At 39.3% G+C, this 21,112-nt stretch overlaps 1 protein-coding gene across 1 annotated transcript in view; it reads right to left on the reverse strand.

The window, feature by feature from the left end:
• Positions 1-20,291, reverse strand: part of LOC115333640 (transmembrane 9 superfamily member 2-like) — a 34,156-nt gene extending 13,865 nt beyond the window's left edge. Inside the window, exons 1-12 of the mRNA XM_029996877.2 lie at positions 20,067-20,291; positions 19,455-19,522; positions 18,054-18,147; positions 16,210-16,337; positions 15,856-15,985; positions 13,421-13,548; positions 10,863-10,974; positions 8,292-8,371; positions 7,228-7,336; positions 2,092-2,224; positions 354-473; positions 122-179 (exon numbers count right to left, since the gene is read on the reverse strand). Coding sequence (XP_029852737.1) covers positions 122-179; positions 354-473; positions 2,092-2,224; positions 7,228-7,336; positions 8,292-8,371; positions 10,863-10,974; positions 13,421-13,548; positions 15,856-15,985; positions 16,210-16,337; positions 18,054-18,147; positions 19,455-19,522; positions 20,067-20,183 — 1,277 coding nt within the window. The 5' untranslated portion in view covers positions 20,184-20,291. The remainder of the gene's footprint in view (positions 1-121; positions 180-353; positions 474-2,091; positions 2,225-7,227; positions 7,337-8,291; positions 8,372-10,862; positions 10,975-13,420; positions 13,549-15,855; positions 15,986-16,209; positions 16,338-18,053; positions 18,148-19,454; positions 19,523-20,066) is intronic.
• Positions 20,292-21,112: the final 821 nt, after the last annotated feature.

A 21,112-nucleotide genomic window follows, 5' to 3' on the forward strand; every position in this document is an offset into this window, starting at 1 on the left:
CTTGGAGAACAATAAAGAAAATAATCACACAAACAAGCATCATAATTTACTTCCCCCCCCCCCCCACCTCATTCATTTATACTTAAGAATAAAGGAAAGAATAAGGGGAAACAATACTAACCCAGGGCAAAGCAGAGCTGTAAGCAAAACGTTTGTCTTCCACTTCTCGCCTCTAAATGCTGAGGGAAAAAGTAAAAACAATTTCAAGTTCAGAACTTTTTCCAACTATTTTGCAGTACAGCAGCAAGAAGCAGATTTGCTGCCTGAGTCGCCAGCTCCAGTCTGAGGTCTGTATTAACCCAAGCAATTCTGAATTTAACCTGCTGTCACATTAAACAAACGCATGTACTTACTCTTGTACATTCTAGCAGACACGTAACCAGCCGGAGTTCCCAGTAAGACCCACAATACAACTGCACAGGTCATCAAAGCACCACGGTTGGCAGGAGAAAGAAAACCAAGGCAAGCTAGGACTAAAGAGACAAAAAGATTTAGTCATTAGTGGACACACGTCAAAATCCTCCTGTAAAACATATCACTGTACAGGTTTATCCCTTTCACTACCAGATATTTAAACGAAGACTACGTGCATAAGCTCTCATATAACCCCATCACATGACCATACCCCTGATGTCACTGTTTCATTCATAATAAAGCATTATTTCCCCCTCATCTTTTAAATAGAAAGTTTCTCATAGTCAAAAGACTGAAAAATAAAATGCCACATGGTGATGAACAATGAACCTGAACCAAATTTCAGCTTGAAAAAGTCTGCTTCCAAAATCCTACAGTCCTCCTGTAAACATCCATGGTCAATACTTACGCGTGCTAAGTAACAACAGAAGTTTAATATGTGGCATAAATGACATCTGAGAACAGTAGGTCTGGAGAAGCCAAAAACTTTGACAGAGCTAAGGGTTAGGGGTTTTGGTTGGAAGAGGAAGTTGTTGGAGTTTTTTTAGGTTTTGGTGGGTTTTTTGGTTTTGGGTTTTTTGTTTTTGGTTTTTAAGATAGAAATAAGTGTGAAGATAGAAGATCTTAGACATATGGAGTCATTTGCTTGCAATTCCACAAAAGGCTCTCAGCCACCATGATGGACAACATTTTCCTCAAGAATGCGCTGTCTTGAAAATAAGCCTCTTTATTAAAAGAAGGCTGCCTGTGTCTGAACTAATTGTAGAGGCCAGCCCAGAGATACTCTCAGAAAGGAGTTTGTTAGTGATCTCTAGTGGGAAATTTTGTTTTTAAACAGAAAAAGGATTCTCCCCCCCATTTCTTTCTATACTACACTGATTGCACAGGAAACTATCACAGTTAAGTAAGTTACAGAGTTGTGATCAACACTGAAAGACAAGCCCATCAAGAAAATTCTATTAATCTTATAGCATCATGTAATGAATAGGAAAAAAACCCAGCTCATCTATGAAAGACAAAAAAATCTGAATAAAACCTGGAGAACAGAATTTGAAAAATTCTTACTTTGTAAAAAGTATCAGTACACTTCCCAATTCTACTGTACAGTGAGAAAAGGAATGGTTATATACTTTATAGATAACATATAATAAAACACCAACTTGTGACAGGTTACATCATCACATGGATATATAGCTATTCATGGTAGGCTCTCATATTATCTCAATGTTGTGCCAGTATTATTTCATTGGCATGCATTCTTGCTCGTATTTCTGCATGGCTGCAGGCTGTTGTGTCAAATGTATTAGATGGAAAGTGTTCTGAGAACATTAAAGCTTTGATTACATGTCTTTGAACTTGCATTACTGGATCCTTGGATAATTTACACCATGACAAACTGGTTTTGTTTTTTAACAAGAAACTTGTAACAAGGACGCTTCATTTCTGCAATCATGAAAAATCTGAATTAGCCCAGATACCACAACGTTTTGAATGACACTGCTTACAACAGCGTTATTGGAGCTATCTAGATTATTGTTATGAAAGAGCATTAGTATTTTATTTTACTAAAGGAAGGACTTAATTTCCAAAAGAAGACTTCTATCATTTATTTCATAATATTGCATCTTTCTTACACTATTATACTACAAACACATCACCTTAATACAAGTTACTTACATAAAGTAATAAATGTCATAATGAAAATTTGCGTTCCTTGCCCCAAAAAGACAGACAGTAACATTCCCTTCCTTGGAGGTCTAAACACATCTCCATGAACCAGCTTCCAGCCAAATTCCTCTTGGGCATCTTCCTGTATAAAATCAACAATGTCTTTAGCAAAGATACATAATGCAGTAGTGAATTAACACAAACAAGATGCAAAATGCATATTTAAAGTTTGATTAACTTCCAGTTTAGATCCAAAGACACACTAATTGCATGCGATTCATCACTCATTGATTTTATAACCCCCTAATGGTTCAGTGAAAGAAAAAGGCAGGATTTATCAAGAAAATCCTCATCTCAGAGCAAGAAAAAACAAAATGTAATTAGCCAAACCATATAATGTCATTTTAAATTTAAAACTAAAACAAAGCATTCCATTTAATTTAACTTGGATTATAGCATTTCCATCTAGTTCAAGCATTTATCTTTTTTGCTTTCATTACAAAGCACATTGGTCTCAATGACAATATTGGAAAAGAATGAAATGGTCCCTGTACTCCAGAAGAAAGTCTGGTCCCTAGAATCACTGAGGGCAAGTACCTACACTGTTTGTCCCACTGCCAGAGGTGAACAGATGGATGGCATGGGGTGGGGATCCTCAGTCCAGTGGCTCCAAGGAACCACTGCTGAAGAATAAAACTTTTCAATAAAGTCACTCAAAACAAACACCTCCCCTCATAAAAAAGCCCAAACACACATGATCACAAATAAACCACCCCTCAAGACCACCACTCTCTTCCTCATAAAGTTAAAAGCTACAGTTTTCATTCAACCTAGGAGTATTGAGTTTAGTTCAATGGACTGCTTATCACTAGAATTACAGCACACAAAAAAATAGGGTAAGAAAGAATACAGACCAAACTGGCGAATGACATAGAGCACCTTAACTTGCGACAGATTATGTAATTTTTTTTTTTTCCTGGAAGATTATCTTTGCCTTCCCCATACTGATTGTCCTGGTTTCAGCTGGGATTGATTTAATTGTCTTCCTAGTAGCTGGTACAGTGCTATGTTTTGAGTTCAGTATGAGAAGAATGTTGATAACACTGACGTTTTCAGTTGCTGCTAGTAGTGTTTAGACTAAAGTCAAGGATTTTTCAGCTTCTCATGCCCAGCCAGCGAGAAAGCTGGAGGGGCACAAGAAGCTGGCACAGGACACAGCCAGGGCAGCTGACCCAAACTGGCCAACAGGGTATACCATACCATGGGACGTCACATCTAGTATAGAAACTGGGGGGAGTGGGGGCAGGGGATCACCGCTCAGGGACTAACTGGGTGTCGATCGGCGGGTGGTGAGCAATTGCACTGCGCATCATTTGTACATTCCTATCCTTTTATTATTGCTGTTGCCATTTTATTAGTGTTATCATTATCATTATTAGTTTCTTCTTTTCTGTTCTATTAAACCGTTCTTATCTCAACCCACGAGTTTTACTTCTTTTCCCGATTTTCTCCCCTCATTTTCCATTCAAGCTATGTGGTGCTTAGTTGCTAGCTGGGGTTAAACCACGACACTGATACAGCTGCTTGCATTTATTGGCTAGAAATTACTCTCAGAAGTCTGATATGCTAATACAAAAACTGAAAACTATTATATACAAGATAACACTTTGATTAAAAAAAAAAAAAACCAAACCCAAAACCAAAAACTATGCCTGCAAAGAAAATGATAACAGGTATCTAGGTATAATTCCAACACATCGGTGCTCTTCCAGTAAAGAAAGGTTTGTTTGGTTAAAGAAGCATAAAGACTACACTTTCCTCTAAGTCTGAACTTGAACTAATTGTGATGATGATGAGAAAGCTATTGAGGTAAGACAGAAGAAAGACTTTTCCTAGGTAGTTTTAAGTAAGAAATAAAAGAATTTAAAAGGTTTCCATCTGAAGCAAATCTTCATCTGTTTTCAAAATGGTGAACACTAAGCAGAAATAAATGCTTAGTACTTTAGTTCCTGACAGAACAAGGAAAACGTTGTACAAAGTTGGAACAGCTGGTATTACATTTGTTATCAACACCTGATCTGGCAAATGCACTCAAAAGACACCCTCTGGTTCTAATACAAACTTTAAAACATATAGCCACATAGTAAATACCTAGGGGGGGGGGGGGGGGGGGGGGGGGGGGGGGAGGGAGAGAGAGAGACCCAGGTTGGCATTTGAGACTCCTGATTTATGTTGTATGGGCCTATGGCCCAGAGTGTTGGTCTCAAAGCTCGATTTTTATTAAAACTCTTCCGTTACAGGCCAATTAGCTGTAAGTCAGTATTTTCCAGGCTTTGTTTAAAGAATTCAGCATTATTTTATATTGCTAACCTTTACCGTTCAAAGATGAGGATAAGAATTGTACAACGAATCCAAGTAGGAAGCTACACTTTATCATTATAAAAAAATATTTGAGGTAAATCTAAAGATATGCTAAAAATTACTCTAAATTTTAAAAAAGTGCAGTAACCCTCAATTTATCCATTAATTTAGCCTAGTTCTCAAAATATTCTAACAAAGATTTAAGTCCCCTACACTCAAGTAGCCACGATCAAAGAGATTTAAAAAAAGAGAACAAGAGTTTTACCTCTCACTGTTGAAAACATAGTGACATGAATTCTCTTAAGTTCAGTTCAGGAATCTTTTCTTAGTCATAAGACCCTAAAAGTAATTTAATTATTTCTAAACACTTCATTAACATACGTCTTGCTAAATCTACATTACACTAAAAGCCAGTTGGTATTAGCTGAATGTTAAATGCGCATACTAAGACCACAATCACTGGCTTGTGCATCGATCTGTTTTCGAGTAGAATCACCAGCATTCCCTAAGTGCGAGATGCTAATTTGGTTCACTGCAGCTTCCTCAGCCCAGGTCCTCTTTTGCACAATTATTTCACACTTTTTAAAGTCAGGTCCTTGAACTGCAACAGATCTTTAAGTCTGTTACAACTGGCAAGAAAATAAAAAAAGTGTGGTTTTTTTGAAAGTCACACCTATCCCTGCTGTTATTCATAAAAACTAATCAAGCTTCTACAAGTCTTGCTCTTTACTACATTAAAAATGACCAACTAATAAAGACAACACAGCATAAGATATTGAACATAATTTAATTGAGAGATCAAACAGGAGCTTCACAAAAACGATCAGTTAAAGGATGTGGAAAAATTATTCCACTTTAATTACTGTCTGGATTTGCATTAACAAAAGATATTTAATATCAAAAACACAAAAAAGAATAAAAATACTTTCAGATGTTTTAGTTTCAATATGAAACATTTTTGTGCATTTTAAAGTATTCCTTTATCCAGATAGACAGCAACAACAGTGAAAATTCAAAATTTTGTAGCATCTGACATTATTTCTCATCTTTGGCTTGCAGATACTACTTTTACCAATGAGAAAGAGTAATTTTTACTCAGCCTTTCACTCACAGTCAACTGGTCAAGTCTCTTTAACTCACAATCAGTTATATTCTCTTCCACCAAGGCAGCAGACCTACCCTTTTCCCATTTTAAGGGGTACGTATTTCAAAAGAACTCACAACAGGTTCAGTCAGATGGCAACAAGCTTCAGTCACTATGTTAAGTCAGACAAACCAGGCTCAGTTTGACACAGTGATCACCAGGAGAATTGTATATAAAAAGCAAAAAAATCATTTACACACACACCAAGTAGTTCTAACACAGCTAGAGATCAGAAGTTGTGCTGCACATGAACTGGAATATTATTATCTCCTAACCGGAGACAAAGTATGTGATTCTACCACACTTTCTAGCCACAGACAAAACGCAACATCAATTTGTATTAGCCTATGTTAATCAGAATCTCTCCCATAACATTTAGCGAGACAACTACCGCTCCTCACACTGATTTTACTCCACTATTAGCCATTGGTTTAATTTTTCATCCTTTTTGCAATAATCACCTGATACAGTTTTTTTAAAAATATATTGCTTTATGAAGCTGCATAGCATCATGCTTCTCACAAAATTTAGACCACAAACTTTCCAAACTTCACAAGTCACGTGCTAACATACTTGCTTACTGGACAAGCTATACTACAAACTGCTATAAAGAAATACCCCCTTGGAATTGGAAAAGTTACAGCAACTGAGCTTCCTAATGCAGCTTCATTACAATGGGGACAATACCTGGCTGCAATAGTTTTAAGCCTGATCTCCCGAAGAGGTGAAAAAACAAGTTATCAATAAAAATAACTGTTCTCTTCACAAGTTTAGTTGTTCAGACTATAAAACACATTTTTAGACAGAAAATATGCCCAAGTGGGCTTCTATGCTACAAATATCTCTGCATCAGATACAAGTGCAGGTCCTGTGCTAAGGCCACATAATGACTTAAAACAGGGCAGCATCGACAAGGAATCTTACGTATAATCCCAGGTTGCCAGAGTCACAGAATCACTCAGTGGCTAACGCTGGAAGGGACCTCTGGAGGTCATCTTGTCCAACCCCCCTGCTCAAGCAGGGCCCCTAAAGCAGGTTACCCAGAACCATGTCCAGATGGCTTTTGAAGATCTCCAAGGTTGGAGATTCCATATATAACACATTGGCTGCTTAGGTCAATGTCATACCACCAGCTACATGTCCAGACTGACTCCATAATGCAACCACAGGACTCAGGAGCAATGGCCACATCTTGATGGTGAACCAATGCCAGAACACTTTTCAATGTCTGCACTGTGTCTTGTGGCTGTTGGTATACCATGAAAGTATTTATTAAAAAAAGAGGCTTTCCTTGGTTGAGATCTTGGAACAAAGGGATTTAACATTTCAAAATCGAGTTTGTTCACTACCAAAAAGTTTCTGTGAATCACTCCACATACTTCTAAAACCTGAAGTCTGTCTTTGCACATTACAAGTTCATCAAATGACGCTAGAAAAGTAAGACTGCCACATCTCCCCATGTATTCCTGCTATCAGAAAAGATGAAATAACAATAAAGCTATTTTTAACTCCCAGATATATTAGCACGTATCAAATTCTTGGTAGTTATGCATCTCTTTAGATTGTATTCAAAACTACTTGATAAGACAACACTATCTCCAGAAAAACATGCTCATGTAAAAGCTGTAAATCTTACTCACAGAAGAGTCAATCTGGTTGTATCTTGCAATGTCTTTATGGAGAGTCCTCAGAATGATCATAGCCACCATGCCAGATAAGAAGAGAACAATTACGAGGGAATTCATTATACTGTAGATAAAGAAAAAGTCAAACTTTCAATCCACTTATTCAGGTTTCAGGACATGAACTCCAATTCATACCACATGTACAGCTCAAGTCTGAGGAATAGCCTTAGATATTCAGACTTCACTTAAGTCATTCAGACCTTTTAGGATCTTTGCACCCAGAGAAGATAAACTGTTTTAAGTTGTGTACCTTTATGATTTCTTAGGAGACAGAAGTGAGAAGAATAGTATTTTATGATATATTGTTAATTCTCAAGACAGTTACGTATTGCTTTTATTTTCCTCCTCATATAACTCAGAAGTAATTTCCCTAGTGAAACAGCTAAGCTCTTAAAGCAAACTTTGTCAAGTAGATTTTATATCTTTCAACCAATGAAATCTACATCATACCACTTAATATTTTGTGGAGACATAATTAATCAGATTAGCCTTTTCAAACACTTTATATTGCAAAACATTAACATTTCAACATAAATATCTACTTACTTGATATCATTTGCACGGTACAGAGGGAAATAAGTAAGAGCTTTTCATATACATCTTTTACTCATGAAAAAAGCCCTTCTTTTTACTGTAAGCAGCTGCTGAGTACAAAACACACAGTACACATACGCACCTCTCACTTGGCAGTTAGGGAAAGCCAGACAGTAACAATAAGAACACTGCAGAGTGGCAACGTCTCAAAAGTTCTACAGAATGGAGATGATAAAGTAAAACGATGGAAGCTGCTTTCCTTTTGGACACTAATGGTGCATTCCTTTGCTGAAATGCAATACTACAGTTGCTCCCAAGAGATGGAAGACTGATAAAAGTTACTTCACATATGAAAACAAGAAAGTTTTCTTGCCTGAAAACTGACTTTGTTCTACCACAGCATAAGTTATATATCCCTGGAAGCACAAAGAAGAAATCTTTGTGCTCCCCTGCAAGGTTATTCACTGTATAAATGCAAGTCTTACCTAAACCACTGGATGTTTGTATGTGGCATGGACTCCAAAATATAGTCCCATCTGGAAGCCCACTTAATATTATTCTTTTCCTACAAAGAAATTAAATAGCCATTAACAGAAACAAGTACAAGTTTGTTGCAGCCTCTGAGAAGGAATAAGCACATCAAATCTCTTCCACAAACCTTCCATTCAGCATTAATATCTAAGCTTGGTATCAACCCTGGATGTTAGACCTCCCCCTTGCATTAATTCATCTCTTGAGCCTCTCAAAGAATATCTTGTTTATTGAAGTCTCCTATCCACATCTTCTGCCTTCAACTGAGGCTTCACTAAGCCTCATCTTTCTGTGATTCAGTATGTAGCTGCCTGCAGCTCCCACATGCATGCTGAAAAACAATCATGCTATCACTACAAGATACACCCAGCACAGCACACTGATCTTGAAACTTCAGCTTTGTTAAACATACTCTGTGAATATGTTTCTAGTTTCCCCCGGAATTTTTTTTCTCTCATCATCTTTAATGTACTTATCACAGGCTTCCTCACTCCCTGCCATAATGCTGTCTGATACAGACTATTTTCCACTCTGATTCCTGGCAGACAACTTTCATTTCCAGATATCCCTGTGAAGAATTTAAGAAGAAATCATTCAGCAACTTTCACCTTTGAAAGATGCTTCCATCCTCTTGTATCTCCTCCTCTAAACACTTCATGTGAGAGCTGTACCAGTGATGATTCTTTCTAACCCCCAAGCTTTGTCCTCTACAGCTTGTCTCATGGGATGTATGCCTGCTCTCCTGCTACCAAATTCTATCTCCTGACTGGCATGAAGTTCTGCTGAACTTCTTCATTTATTCACCAGGTGGTAACTTTGTACAGTTAATTCTCAAAATTTAGACTGTGCCTCCAGCCTAGAGTTTTTAAGTTCCCATTCATGTTCTGGATCAAGAACATATAAAAATGAAGAACTGCACCAACACAACCATGTGGCTGAAATTGCCTTAAGTTGCTCTTTATCAGCCCAAGCAGTAGTCGATCAGTAGTTCACAGCTAGTTGGGAGAGTTTCAGAAGTGTGGTTCTAAAGTTTGTTACTTGCATACCAAACCGCTCACATGCTTACATTTTTGTACACTTGGGTACTAAGCATTAAAGGCATGATCATGTATAATTTTCACATACACAGACCTAAATGCCTTGTCCATTTCAATGAATTAAAGCAGACACCAGAGCTTTCTCACCAGAAGTCAGCTGCCATACTAGAAAGGACCGTGAACAGTTATGCATTTTACTGGTTTATGTATTCAGGCTTACTGAAACGAATGTTCTCCTATTTAAAAAAATACTTTTCACTGATAAACACTCCCCTTTTAAGTTATTCTGAAACTGCTAATAAAAAGTAAAACATATCAGGTATTATTTCAAATCAAGGCTAACGGGTAACAGAGAAAATAAGCAGTTTTGAAGTGCCTGGCGATTGGGATGTGCTGAGTGCCATCTGCTGGAAGCGCCTGAACCCACGGCAGCTAAGCCTCACCTGCTCTACACCCGAGAAAAAGGGAGCAGGCAGCTCAAATGCATAACGCGTTGCGTGAATAACCGGACAAAGTTCACATTGCAATTCTAAATTGCAATTTATCACCAAGATTTAAACACAAATGTTAATAGACAGGAGGCTCATTCATGTAGTAAAATTAGAGAGTCTAAGGAGGATTGGGTGTCTCAAGGGAAAAGTAACAGGATATAGAGCCTTGCACCTCAAGGTCATTGGTTCAAATCAAATTCAATTTGGTAGAATGAAAGCTGTTACCATATGACGGCTGCTTGACTGCCTATACAAAATAAGCTGGTGGTCTCAAGCCAAATCCTGTAAGACTGGTGTCTTACATCAGAAAAACAACCATGCTTTCAGGACAGACTGGAACCAAGGTACCAAGGTCTGAAGTAACTTGAATCAAATTACCTTTACCCCCACAGGAGGCTCACTTTCCACGCTGGGGTAAAGACCCAGTTGCAAGAAAGCCTAATTTCCTCCTGTCTAAGTCATCACAGGCTGAATAAAGCATTAGAGTATTAGTAAACATTAGAGTATTAAACTCTAAAAGATAAATGGCCACCTACTCAAAAAAAGCTAGTTAATAAAAGCAATACAAAATGAGACAAAACCTGTAACTTCACTAGAAAAAACAGCTTTACAATATGCTAAAATCTACATTTAGCACAAAAGCGTCTCCAAATAGAATACAAACATTTCTTCAACATGAGACTGTCAGTACCCTGACTGAACTCTGAAAACATAAGAGCACACCACAGGGAAGACAACTCTTGCAGTTATTCAATCTACTACCTTTCTACTAGTCATAAAAGAGGGAAAAAATAAAAAGGCTTTATTTATACATTCCAAGTGTCACTTAAACTACAGTAATGAAAAAGTAACAGGTTTTGGGAAAACTGCTTCACAAGACCATCCTTATGGAATTTACACTGCTTTAATCCAGTCGTGGCTATGAGCAAATTATCCAGTTGTTCTGATTTCATTCATTTGGGGAATTACATATTAATGTAACAAATTTAATACTTACTTCAAATGTCACAGAGTAAGTGTAGATCAAATTCAGTTTATTGGTGAATTCTCCAGGAATCTCCATAGGTGGACCTTCACAACTTAAGTTGTTCTCATCTGTATGTTTGTAGCTAAGGGGAAAAAAAAAAGTTAAATAATACAGGATAAATTTTCACAAATTCTTTTCTAAGGTAATTAAAACAAGGTTTTATTTAAAAACAAACAAACAAACAAGGAGAGCAGTGTATGTCATTTTGTACCAGCTATTCAACTTACTTGAGAACCTGCTTTTCTGTTCTTCTGCCAACAAAGGTTGAAGATCTTAAAAATATATTTTTGTTAATACTTATGTTTGTAGCTAGTGATAATGAGAAAAATAAAATCATGCATATAATTAGGTATCATTATACAGCATTTCTGTAACAGCTTTAAAGCCACAACAGAACTGAACACTAGTTCTCACAAGCACTTGTGGTGAGAGCTAAAAACTCCACAGAAAGCATCCTAGGGATTTGGATCTTGGATCACTATCCTATAATCAGTTAATATCTGTTCACACTTCTAGGCATTTGAGAACATTATAGGTAAAGTTATTTGCCAAGCATGTGGGAGATGAGAACTGCAGACCTCTAAAGGCCATGAGATGTGGTTTCACCCTACCCGCTTTTCTGCCATGGTCAGAATAAAGTCCTAGCCCTAAGCTAAAATGCTGTGTGGTTAACCAGGCTGTGAAGTCTGGAGATCTTTACCTGGTAAGATGGTAACCTTTAACACAAAATATCTCTTCTCTGCCATCATACCTCCCTTCCACATTTTAACAAGACTGCATTATTGGTGAAGGACTTAACCTCAGTGTGTGCTCATCAGTAAGGAAGACAGAGAAATTCTTCGCAATCTCCCACAGGTTCTCACCTTCCCTCAAGTTTCATAGTGAGAAGTGCATTTATTTTGTCTTGGTGGATTAGGAAGCATCTTTTTGGTTTTTTTATTACTATTATTTTTTTACACTGGGGCAAAAGAAATGACTGTGGGAACCTTTCCATTTTCCATTCCTATACAAGTGGTCTAATTTCACCTTGTCAGCCTTGTGTACTCTGAAAAATATCAAACAACTCAAAACAATATTCTACATTCTAAAATTCAAATACACAAACCCTTCTCTGCGGTACCTTAGAAATACTGTAGCTACAGAAGCACAAAGTCAAAGAAATCTTAAGGTTTGCTTGAATTCACTCCTGTGAACCTCCTCTAACACTGGAAAATAGCCTCCCTCTCATATGGTCTTGGGCAAGTTGTATTCACCCAATTTAGATAAACAATTCTACCTTACATGCGTTATTGTATGTCAACAACTAAGTCAAGCCACAAGATAATAAGAACTCTCATGAAAGGCCTAGGGTGCGCCAGCCACAAATACTCCCCATAGGGAGAGCTTCAAGGTTGAAGTGAAGTACCAAGCAAAACACCAGGTCAGAGAATGACAAAATTAAGGTTATGTGCAACCTAACTGTGCCCCCTTGTGGTCTGCATTACTAGTGAAAAGACAAATTCTCATTTTTCAACCATTCAGAATACAACTGATAAAGCATTAATCAAAAATGGAGAAGGTTGGTAGAATCTTCTTGCCAGCATCTCAGAGCAGATGCAAATGGAAGGAATAAACTTGCATAGCAAGTATAATTCACTAAAAATACACTATACCATTGCAACAGAAAAACCAAGTATACCCGAGTCATGTTGCACTACACATATGTATGACTTGAGAAACTGTGGTAGCATAATTTAAGAATGTACCTAACCTCTGTAGAAAAGAGGGAAGAATTTAGCTAAAAAAAGCAACCTTCTTTGAAATTTTCTAAACAGACTGCAGTTTTCAAATATAGGTAAGTATGAACTGTACATGAACAGGCTGACAAGAGGCCAAAGTAAGCGCTTCAGTCTGTTTCTGAATTGTTGCATCTCCTCTCTAGTCCACAGAGAAACAAAGAAGCCACTGTTGAAGAAAATAAGTTAATCTTCTTAGGAAATTAGTCGTCATCTTCAGCTGTTCTGAATACCAGTATTAACTTGATATTTCACCCATATCTTAGTATCCAAACTAACACACGAAAAAGTACACCTGTACAAATACTGTACATTCATACAAAGCACATTTGGGAGGCGATGCAGCAACAATAAGAGAGATGACATGGGAAATTGTCACTCAGTTAAATGATGTTTCTCAGTGTATGTGAAAACATGTCTTTTGAAAGAAAGTAATGCACGCCCAGATACAAATCAATAAAAACATGAGAAAGCTTCTATTGTTTGTGTTAGGTTCTAAGAGCCTGCATAAGCAGTTTTTCCATCAGGAGGGACTTCAGGGAACATTTTAAAAGCAAAGTTAAGTGACATTTACAGGCATGGAACTGCTCTTTGTAAACAAAGTTCCAGCTATGAACCAGTATACTGAAAGCTTTATCAGAAGTCAAAACAACCAGTTCCCCAGAACTTACTGACATCAAATATCATTTCTAAATTTGCCACTACTGTTGGGACTCCCTAGTACTAGAACTTGCTGCTCTAACGCACAATTACCTTTGGGGTCTCAGTCTCGCCATCACCAGTCTTGCACCAGGCCAGTTTTCATCCTTCCCACTATGGTACATGATTGTTATGTCAACGTGGTTGAAGAGGTAGAAAGTGTTCTTCTTGTTAAACTCTGACTACAAAACATCATCAAGAGATTGAGAAACTCCTCCAACAGGAGAGGGCGCAAGCAGTCAAGAACTTTAGATGAGACTACTGTCCAATGAAGTACAAGAAAAAAGGTGAAATACTTCAACATTCACTTTTTTAATATACCTGTATAAAATATTTATATATTTTTCGATACATGGTATTGTATTGTATAAATACAAACCCGCATAATAAAGTATCACAGCTGTGTTACTAGTAAAATTTAAATGTATTTGACACCATTTTTGTATTTACCACAAAAAGCTGCCAAAACAAGTTCAAAGATGTATTCAAGTTCAAAGATGTATACAAGTAATTCAGATTCACCATTTCTTGTCCTCCCCCGCTGCCTCCCCCCCGCCCAAGTCTTCCTGGTAGACACTCCAGCTATCAAAGCTTACAAACCAGGTTCTTCTCCAAAAAACTACCTTTCACCTTCAGTAGCTACTCTGCTTCATCATCCCTACCCTTTCAGAATCTAGAATTATGAAGAACTATATAAAGCTCAGATGATACCAGAGTCAACTAAGTTGACTTGCATTTTCTTTTCTCCTCAACACTGTCATTGTTTAAAAAACTTTAATTTGAATTAAGGGACCAGGATGACAGACTGCTGGTTGAGTTTTCAAGTTAAAAAAAATTTCCTTTATTTACTGTGTATATTAGCCATTTTCCAATTGCCAGACAACTTCCGTCCCTTGCCCCCTCCGAGCAAAATATGAAGGTGTTTTGCATTAAATTTATCTGGATTCCTCCTCTCTCACTATGAACAAGATTCCCATTGGGAGTAGACTAGGATCATACCTGTGTCATACTATAACCCCATCTTTAGGTACTTGTTTCCTCCATTTCCAAAGTAGCAGTTGAAGCAATAATATAGCTCACCAGCAGCATAAATGTGAGGATGAACAGTAGCTGTGCCATTGCATGATAACAGCCCCTTTCCTGCCCCCATTTTAAAAGAGATAATTATGTCCGCTGGGACAGGTATTTGGGTATACTTCCAAGAGGGTGAAATTCCTCAATTCAGCCCAGAGATTAGTCATATTGATGGTGCTACATTCTTATATGCCCATGTAACAATCGTCCCTCTAGTGCTATGCCATGCAACGTTCTCATCACAATTACAATTCACAGACTAAAATTGACGCTGGGTATGACAGCTACACTGGCAAAGCATCTACACCACAGCTAGCACACACAATTTGCACAGCACTTCATGTATACACAGTACAAGCTCCCTAATCACACAGTAGGAAATTCAACCATTGATGCCTATGTATGACAGGCCTCCTCGTAAAAAGACCAACTTTTCATCCAAGTTGCTGACTTTGCTACAACCGTTTTCTACGTACCAGACAGCTTCCAACACAACATACACCAGTATCAATTTAACATAAAAACAATCTCACATACAAAGTGATAAAGTTGAACACCTAACTGGAACAGGTTATTCAATTCACAGACCATTTTCAATAGTCTAGGGAGCCTGAGGAGTAACCGAGTTGGAAGGTGACTGTAAACAGAGTAAACTGAACATGCATGATAAATGCATCACTTCCAAGAAGCATCAGACCTGCAGAATACAAGTAAATTGACTGCACTGCATACAAGCAGTAAGTCATGTGGCAGAGCAGACTCATAGCAGGGAGCTCTCTCCTCACTGAGAGGAGTGTGGTCCCTCACCCCAGGAGAGATAAACTATATGACTATTATCTGTAACTGTACTAGTTCACCATGGAACTCCCAGGATGACTGACACACTTCAAACTGTTGTCAATATAATTCTTTCCCATCACAGCTGTGTTTGTTATCTTCCAGCCATCTGGGAAAACCCTGACACATTTAACTTATGTCTAGCACAGTTTACAACTTCTGCAACTAGAACACAGTGCTCGTTTCTAGGTCTTCACTATAAAGCTTCTATCTGAAATCGATAAAAGAAGGTCCTGCACACAAACATGACATGGACAAAGAATGAATAGGTACAGGGATGGATACACATGAAGTTTCAGCACAAAACCATAATTTTCTAAGGCTTTTAGACACCAATACAGTTGTTTTATAGCTTTATCTATAATGGTCAAAAGATCTGCATGAACACTTTTTTTGGACAATTGTATCAGTGAGACACTGCACACAGAAGCAGCATTCAGCTTTGTCAATGCCCACGTTCTGAACATTAACCATGCCTACAAGGGTATCTCTTCTTTCTCAGGAAAAGAAAGCTTAAAAATAAAACTGTAAATGAAATTACATCTGCTATACTAACGAAAAAAAGTTCCACCACTTACATTTATAACACAAGCATCTTTAACTCTACCATCTGGAGTAACAAAACATCCTATTGGAAATCCTGGATTACAGTATTTTTGTCCATCTTCCACATCATAGCACCACGTTACAGGCATGTTATCGATAATCCTAGACAGAAATCATCAAAGAACACGTCCTCAGAAAGGGATGCACCATATTTCACATTGACATTTAACATTCAGGTAATGCACATAGTTTTCAGTAGTGCCCACAAGATACACAGTAGAGGACAACTATCACAAAGAACAAAGAAAGCGACCACTTGAAACATAGATAACAATGTAAAAAAGCAGGTAAGAAACCCCCAACCTCAAGCACGTATCTTGGCTTACCAGTGATGCTGGTAATTCAACTGCATTCCTTTCTTCAAAAAAGCCAGTTTGCTTTTATCAGCACTGTTTCCTGGGTCATATGATCTTGTACAAACCTTCTTGCATGTTTCTTGCTTTTTAAAAGTGAACTGTTAAGAAAGCACACAAAAAGAGTAACTTCAGTTTTGCTTCAAAAATCTTCTACAGTCTTTTCTTCAGGTAAAGCTGACTGTTTTTGAGATACTTCACTTCCTTGTTATTAAAGTCAGAATTTCCCATACAACAGCTTTAACTTAAATGTCAAAATTTATGTATACCCAGCACCAGTAATTCCCTTTCACATTGCTAAAAATCTCAATAGCCCAGACAAACTACCTCCGGATAAACCCTGAGGACTGCAATTTGAAAATTAGTAGAAAAGGTACTGCTTTTTTCTCTTACCAGTTTGTTTTATTTTGGTCATTTCATCATCTGCTAAACCAGACTGTTAACTGCACCCTTTTTGAATGTTTCCTGTTAATTTTAGCTGCATTTCCCCATGATGACTAAGTTATTAGACAAGGCTGCCAAAAATGCAACAAGTTGCACAGCATCTAAGCTTCAACTGCCGACACCACCTAACACAAATGTGCTCACATTTGTATATCAAACTTCTATTCCAACCCAGTTAGGATTTACATGTTAGTGAGCTAACACTCTAACATACTGAGCTGAAAACTCTAACATTATCAAGGCCTAAGTGCTAACCAATAACAGCATTTTCTAATTACTGTAGTGTGCAGCCATTTCAAACAAGTAATTGTTATATATCTATTAAATGGGTATCCAGTCAAATGAACCACTATACTATGTATTTAATAGCTTCTTGTGGCCAGCACTCATAAGACTTAAAATTACATTAGCTCAGAGAGACAAAGAAAAAGAGACTTCTAGGAGCAGTTTACACAAGGGAGGAGGCATCGCCTCCTTAACAGTCCTATGAAAAGATCTGACTAGGTCCCTAATGACTGAGCAGCAGTAGACTCAGGAACTCTACTGCCTCTTTCTCACAGGGATTTGGATTATCTAGCAACCCTCACACACAAACATAGCCCAGTTTTCAGTTTCGCCAGCAAATCCCAGCCTGGAAACTGCACTTGAACAGTATACAGCTTTCAAGCATTAAGAGCCAGTGTTTGACCATCTCTCTTTTACTGCTAATAATTTTCCCAAGTTGATCGTACAGCTTTTTAGGGACACTACATTTGGTCATTGCTAATGCAGGGCATGAGACAGAAAAATATTACATACCTCATTTACAAAATAATTCCATACATTTATTTTACAGAAGATTTCAAGTGACATGCATCAACAATGAAAAATTTGGTTTTAGACAACAGATGTTAAGTGAAAAAACTGGAATTTTCCCAGTTAAGGGAAAAACTGGAAGTGAATCCCAAATTGACTTCCCCTTCCCACTCTGGAAGTTGCCCAATAGTACAACCAAGTATACAACACAATTCCTGAACCACCAGTTTACAGCCCCAATATTACATTTAAAAACCTAATGATTTCAAATCACCTAACACACTATATACCCAGCTGTTCAAGAACTGCTTAAGATACAGTTTCTGAACTTCTCTACCACAGAACAGGAAAGAAGAGTGATTACTGGCTCAGCTTCCTAACTTTAATTAGCTACCCTAAGATGCCTCTGGGGTGGGAGGGGTTTTCTTTTTATTACATAAACACTATAAAGCTTATATTAAAAAAAAAAAAATAAAAAATCACACTATCATCAAATCTTCAGCTATGTCTATGGATTACAGCCATCAGAATGGCAGCTATCAAGTTTAAACAGGATCAACTTCAAGGGATAAAATAACCTTATATGGAGATGATGCTATTCTCTCCCCAAACAGCACTTGTCCAAGGTTTTCTGATGGTCTTTTCTCTTCTGTATCTTGACAGAAGTCAAAACTGGAAAAAAGTGGAAAAGATTACCTTTAATTTTTAGTTGGCATGTAACTGCAAATATCAGCCTAAAACAATTTCTTAAGTTATGTACTTAACATGGCAGTATTCATGCTTCTTCTGGCAGGTAAAAATTGGAGTGCCTTTGCAAAGAAATTTGGCATGTATCGAAAATATTTCTATTTTCATATCAATTTCAACCAAGATATATCACAGCTGAAGTATCTCTAACAAAATGCATGATGCATAATCCAAGCATTCTTCTCAAATGGCAATTTAAACAAACAATAGAATGTCTCACAGAAGGAAAAAAAGAGACTACGCTACAGACTGTCCATTTCTCTTACAAAAAAGTTTCAGAAAAACAACCACACCCCTTTCTTAAAGGAGTCCTTACAAATAGTATTTAACATGAAACATTGCTCCAAAGAAGGGAAGTGCTTTTAATATTAATGTGCCTCACTGCCAATTGCCATTCACCAATTGTTTTCAACTACATACAGTCTGAAACAGCTGAATATGGGAGAGAGAACATAACCGTTCTGGATCTTCGTTACTTAAACACAGGTAGCAGTAGGTAATAAAAAAAAACCAACCACTTATCTTTTGTGAGTAAGTACTTTTCCTCACTACGTGGTCCTAAATTCATTGGCTTCCATAAAGTTTAATATGAATAGAGACACTGGGGGCTTTTTGAGCTAGTCTCTGGTCTTGCTGGTACTGTTGCACTGCACAGGATAAGACCTACAACATCTTCAAGCTTCTCTTTCCTGTATGCCCAACAGCAAGACTACAAATCATATTGTGTATCATTGCTTTGTAGGCCTATAAATATCTGCAAAAGCAGGTAGTAGTTTTCACAGAAAAGAATAAAAATTAAAACCCAAGAATTAGATACAGAGCTTTGGTGGAAAAAGGAAAAATAACAAAGACTCTTCTTCCCATTTGTTTTAGTTGCCAGAAACAAGAAACACAAAACTCCTGGCTTCCCAGATTTGACTAGCAGGAAGAACTTTCAAACGTATCGAACAGTCAACACCAAATCTAGGACTCAGCTCAAAACCATGCACCCATTAGAAACCCAGCAGCCTTGTCTTTAACAGGGTATTGGCAGTAGGCACACGTGTGGCCTTCATCCTTTCCAGCCTCTTGTTTTTCACTAGTGCCACCAAGCACCGGGTTTACTCTTCCCTCCCTACATCGAAAACACTGCTTCAAGAAACACACGCACTGTATCAGCAGTTGCATCACTGCACTGAGAACAGAACACTGGCTTTCCAAACGCTTCTGGAAGGCTGTTGCGATGTACTTACGCATCATACTCGTATGGCAGAACCGATTCAACTGAGTCCAGTCTGTTCACGAAGAGCTCGATTAATGACTGAAACAAGGAAGGCCAGGAGGAAAAAAAGTGTGAAAATACAGACTTGCAAAAACGAAAGCGCGACCGACAGGAAACGCATGGCTAGCTGGCAAGAGCTGTTAAAGTTTCGGAGCTCGCTTTCCCGCGGCAGAGTTACCACAGACTTCTGACAGGCCCCGACCGCCGCCGCGGAGCTGGGCCACGCCAGAGCCGCCCTCCCTCGGCGGCAGCGCCGCCACAGGAGGCTGCAACGAGGAACCGAGCACCGGCGAAGGACCCTCCCGGCGCTGACTGGAAAGTTCAATGGGAAAGGGGGAGGTTTTCACCGTAAAAAAAACAACACCGGGTACACCAAGGCAAAGGGAGCTGGTGGTGGTTGGCTTCCCGGAGCAAAGGTTGCCGCCCGAGGGAGAACGGCCGGAGCCCGCACGCAGCGGAGCGGGGGATACTCGGCGGTCCCCCCCCCGAGCCGCGGAAACCCCGAGCCGGGCAAACCCCTCTCGGGGTTTCCGCGGCGAGGGGGGCGACCGCCCGTGTCGGGCCCTCCCGTGAGGGCTCTCACCTTGCAGCCCTCGCTCTCCTCGCCGTCCTCACAGAAGCTGACAGGCGCCAAGCCGGGCAGGTAGAAGGCGACGCAGAGAGGCGCCACCAGCAAAAGTCCGGCCGCCAGCAGCCTCATCTTCCAGCCTGAAGGGGCGAAGGCACCATGAGCCGAGGCTGCAGCCCCGACTCCCCCGGCCAGCGCCTTGCAGAGGCGGCCTCAGCTGAGGCGGAGGCCGGTAGCGGCGGCGTCACAATCGCGTTGGGGCTGCGGCGCCTGCGCGGTGAGGAGGTGAGGCGCTGGGCGCCATCTTGAGGCAGGGCACCCCGAGGCTCGGCGGCCGTTCTCACGGCGGCCGCTGTTGGCACCGGAACGCTTGGGCGGGCTGTCGCCTTCCTCTCGGTAGGGAGGAGGTGGTTTCCCTTCTTCCACGCCCACCTCAGTCCATTTTCCCAAAGTCCCCTGTGGTGACTCGTACCAGAACCTCTTTTCAGGGCTTAGTCCCCAGCATAGCAGAAAAACATTTAAATGGGATTTTACCAGCTCAGAATTAGGGGGTGGAAATTCAAGATTTTGTATTGCAACCTTTATCTGCAACCCTGCTTCTTTTAAGAATTATATTTGATGATTTTTTTCATGTCTGTTTTAGCATCTTGTGATGTTCGCAGACAACAGCAGTGGGATGCACACCAGCTCATGGTGTCCCGTGGCTCCTTGCTGCAACGCAGCCACGGTGGTGCCACGAACGTGATGCCAAATTCCAGGCTCGCTCATTCAGGTGGCAATGGCAGGAGCAGCGCTCAGGGACACCTGCAAAACCTGCCTGAGAAGCAGGGTAAGTACAAGTGATGGCTGCAAGCCGAGCTCCATGCCACCATGGCAAGACAGATACTCACTGCTGTCTAGGACATTGCACTGAAAGCATTGCTGTCAGTACTGGGTAGACACCACCTCCATCTTCCTCCCTGTATTTCCTGTTTAGGCAAGCTGTTGCCACTCTGGTTTCCAACCTGTTACATTACATTTGCATTACCCCTGCAAAACCTTGACGTCCAACAATTTTACCC

Source organism: Aquila chrysaetos, chromosome 21, assembly GCF_900496995.4.
Source record: "Aquila chrysaetos chrysaetos chromosome 21, bAquChr1.4, whole genome shotgun sequence".
In the NCBI taxonomy this organism is placed as follows: Eukaryota; Metazoa; Chordata; class Aves; order Accipitriformes; family Accipitridae; genus Aquila; species Aquila chrysaetos.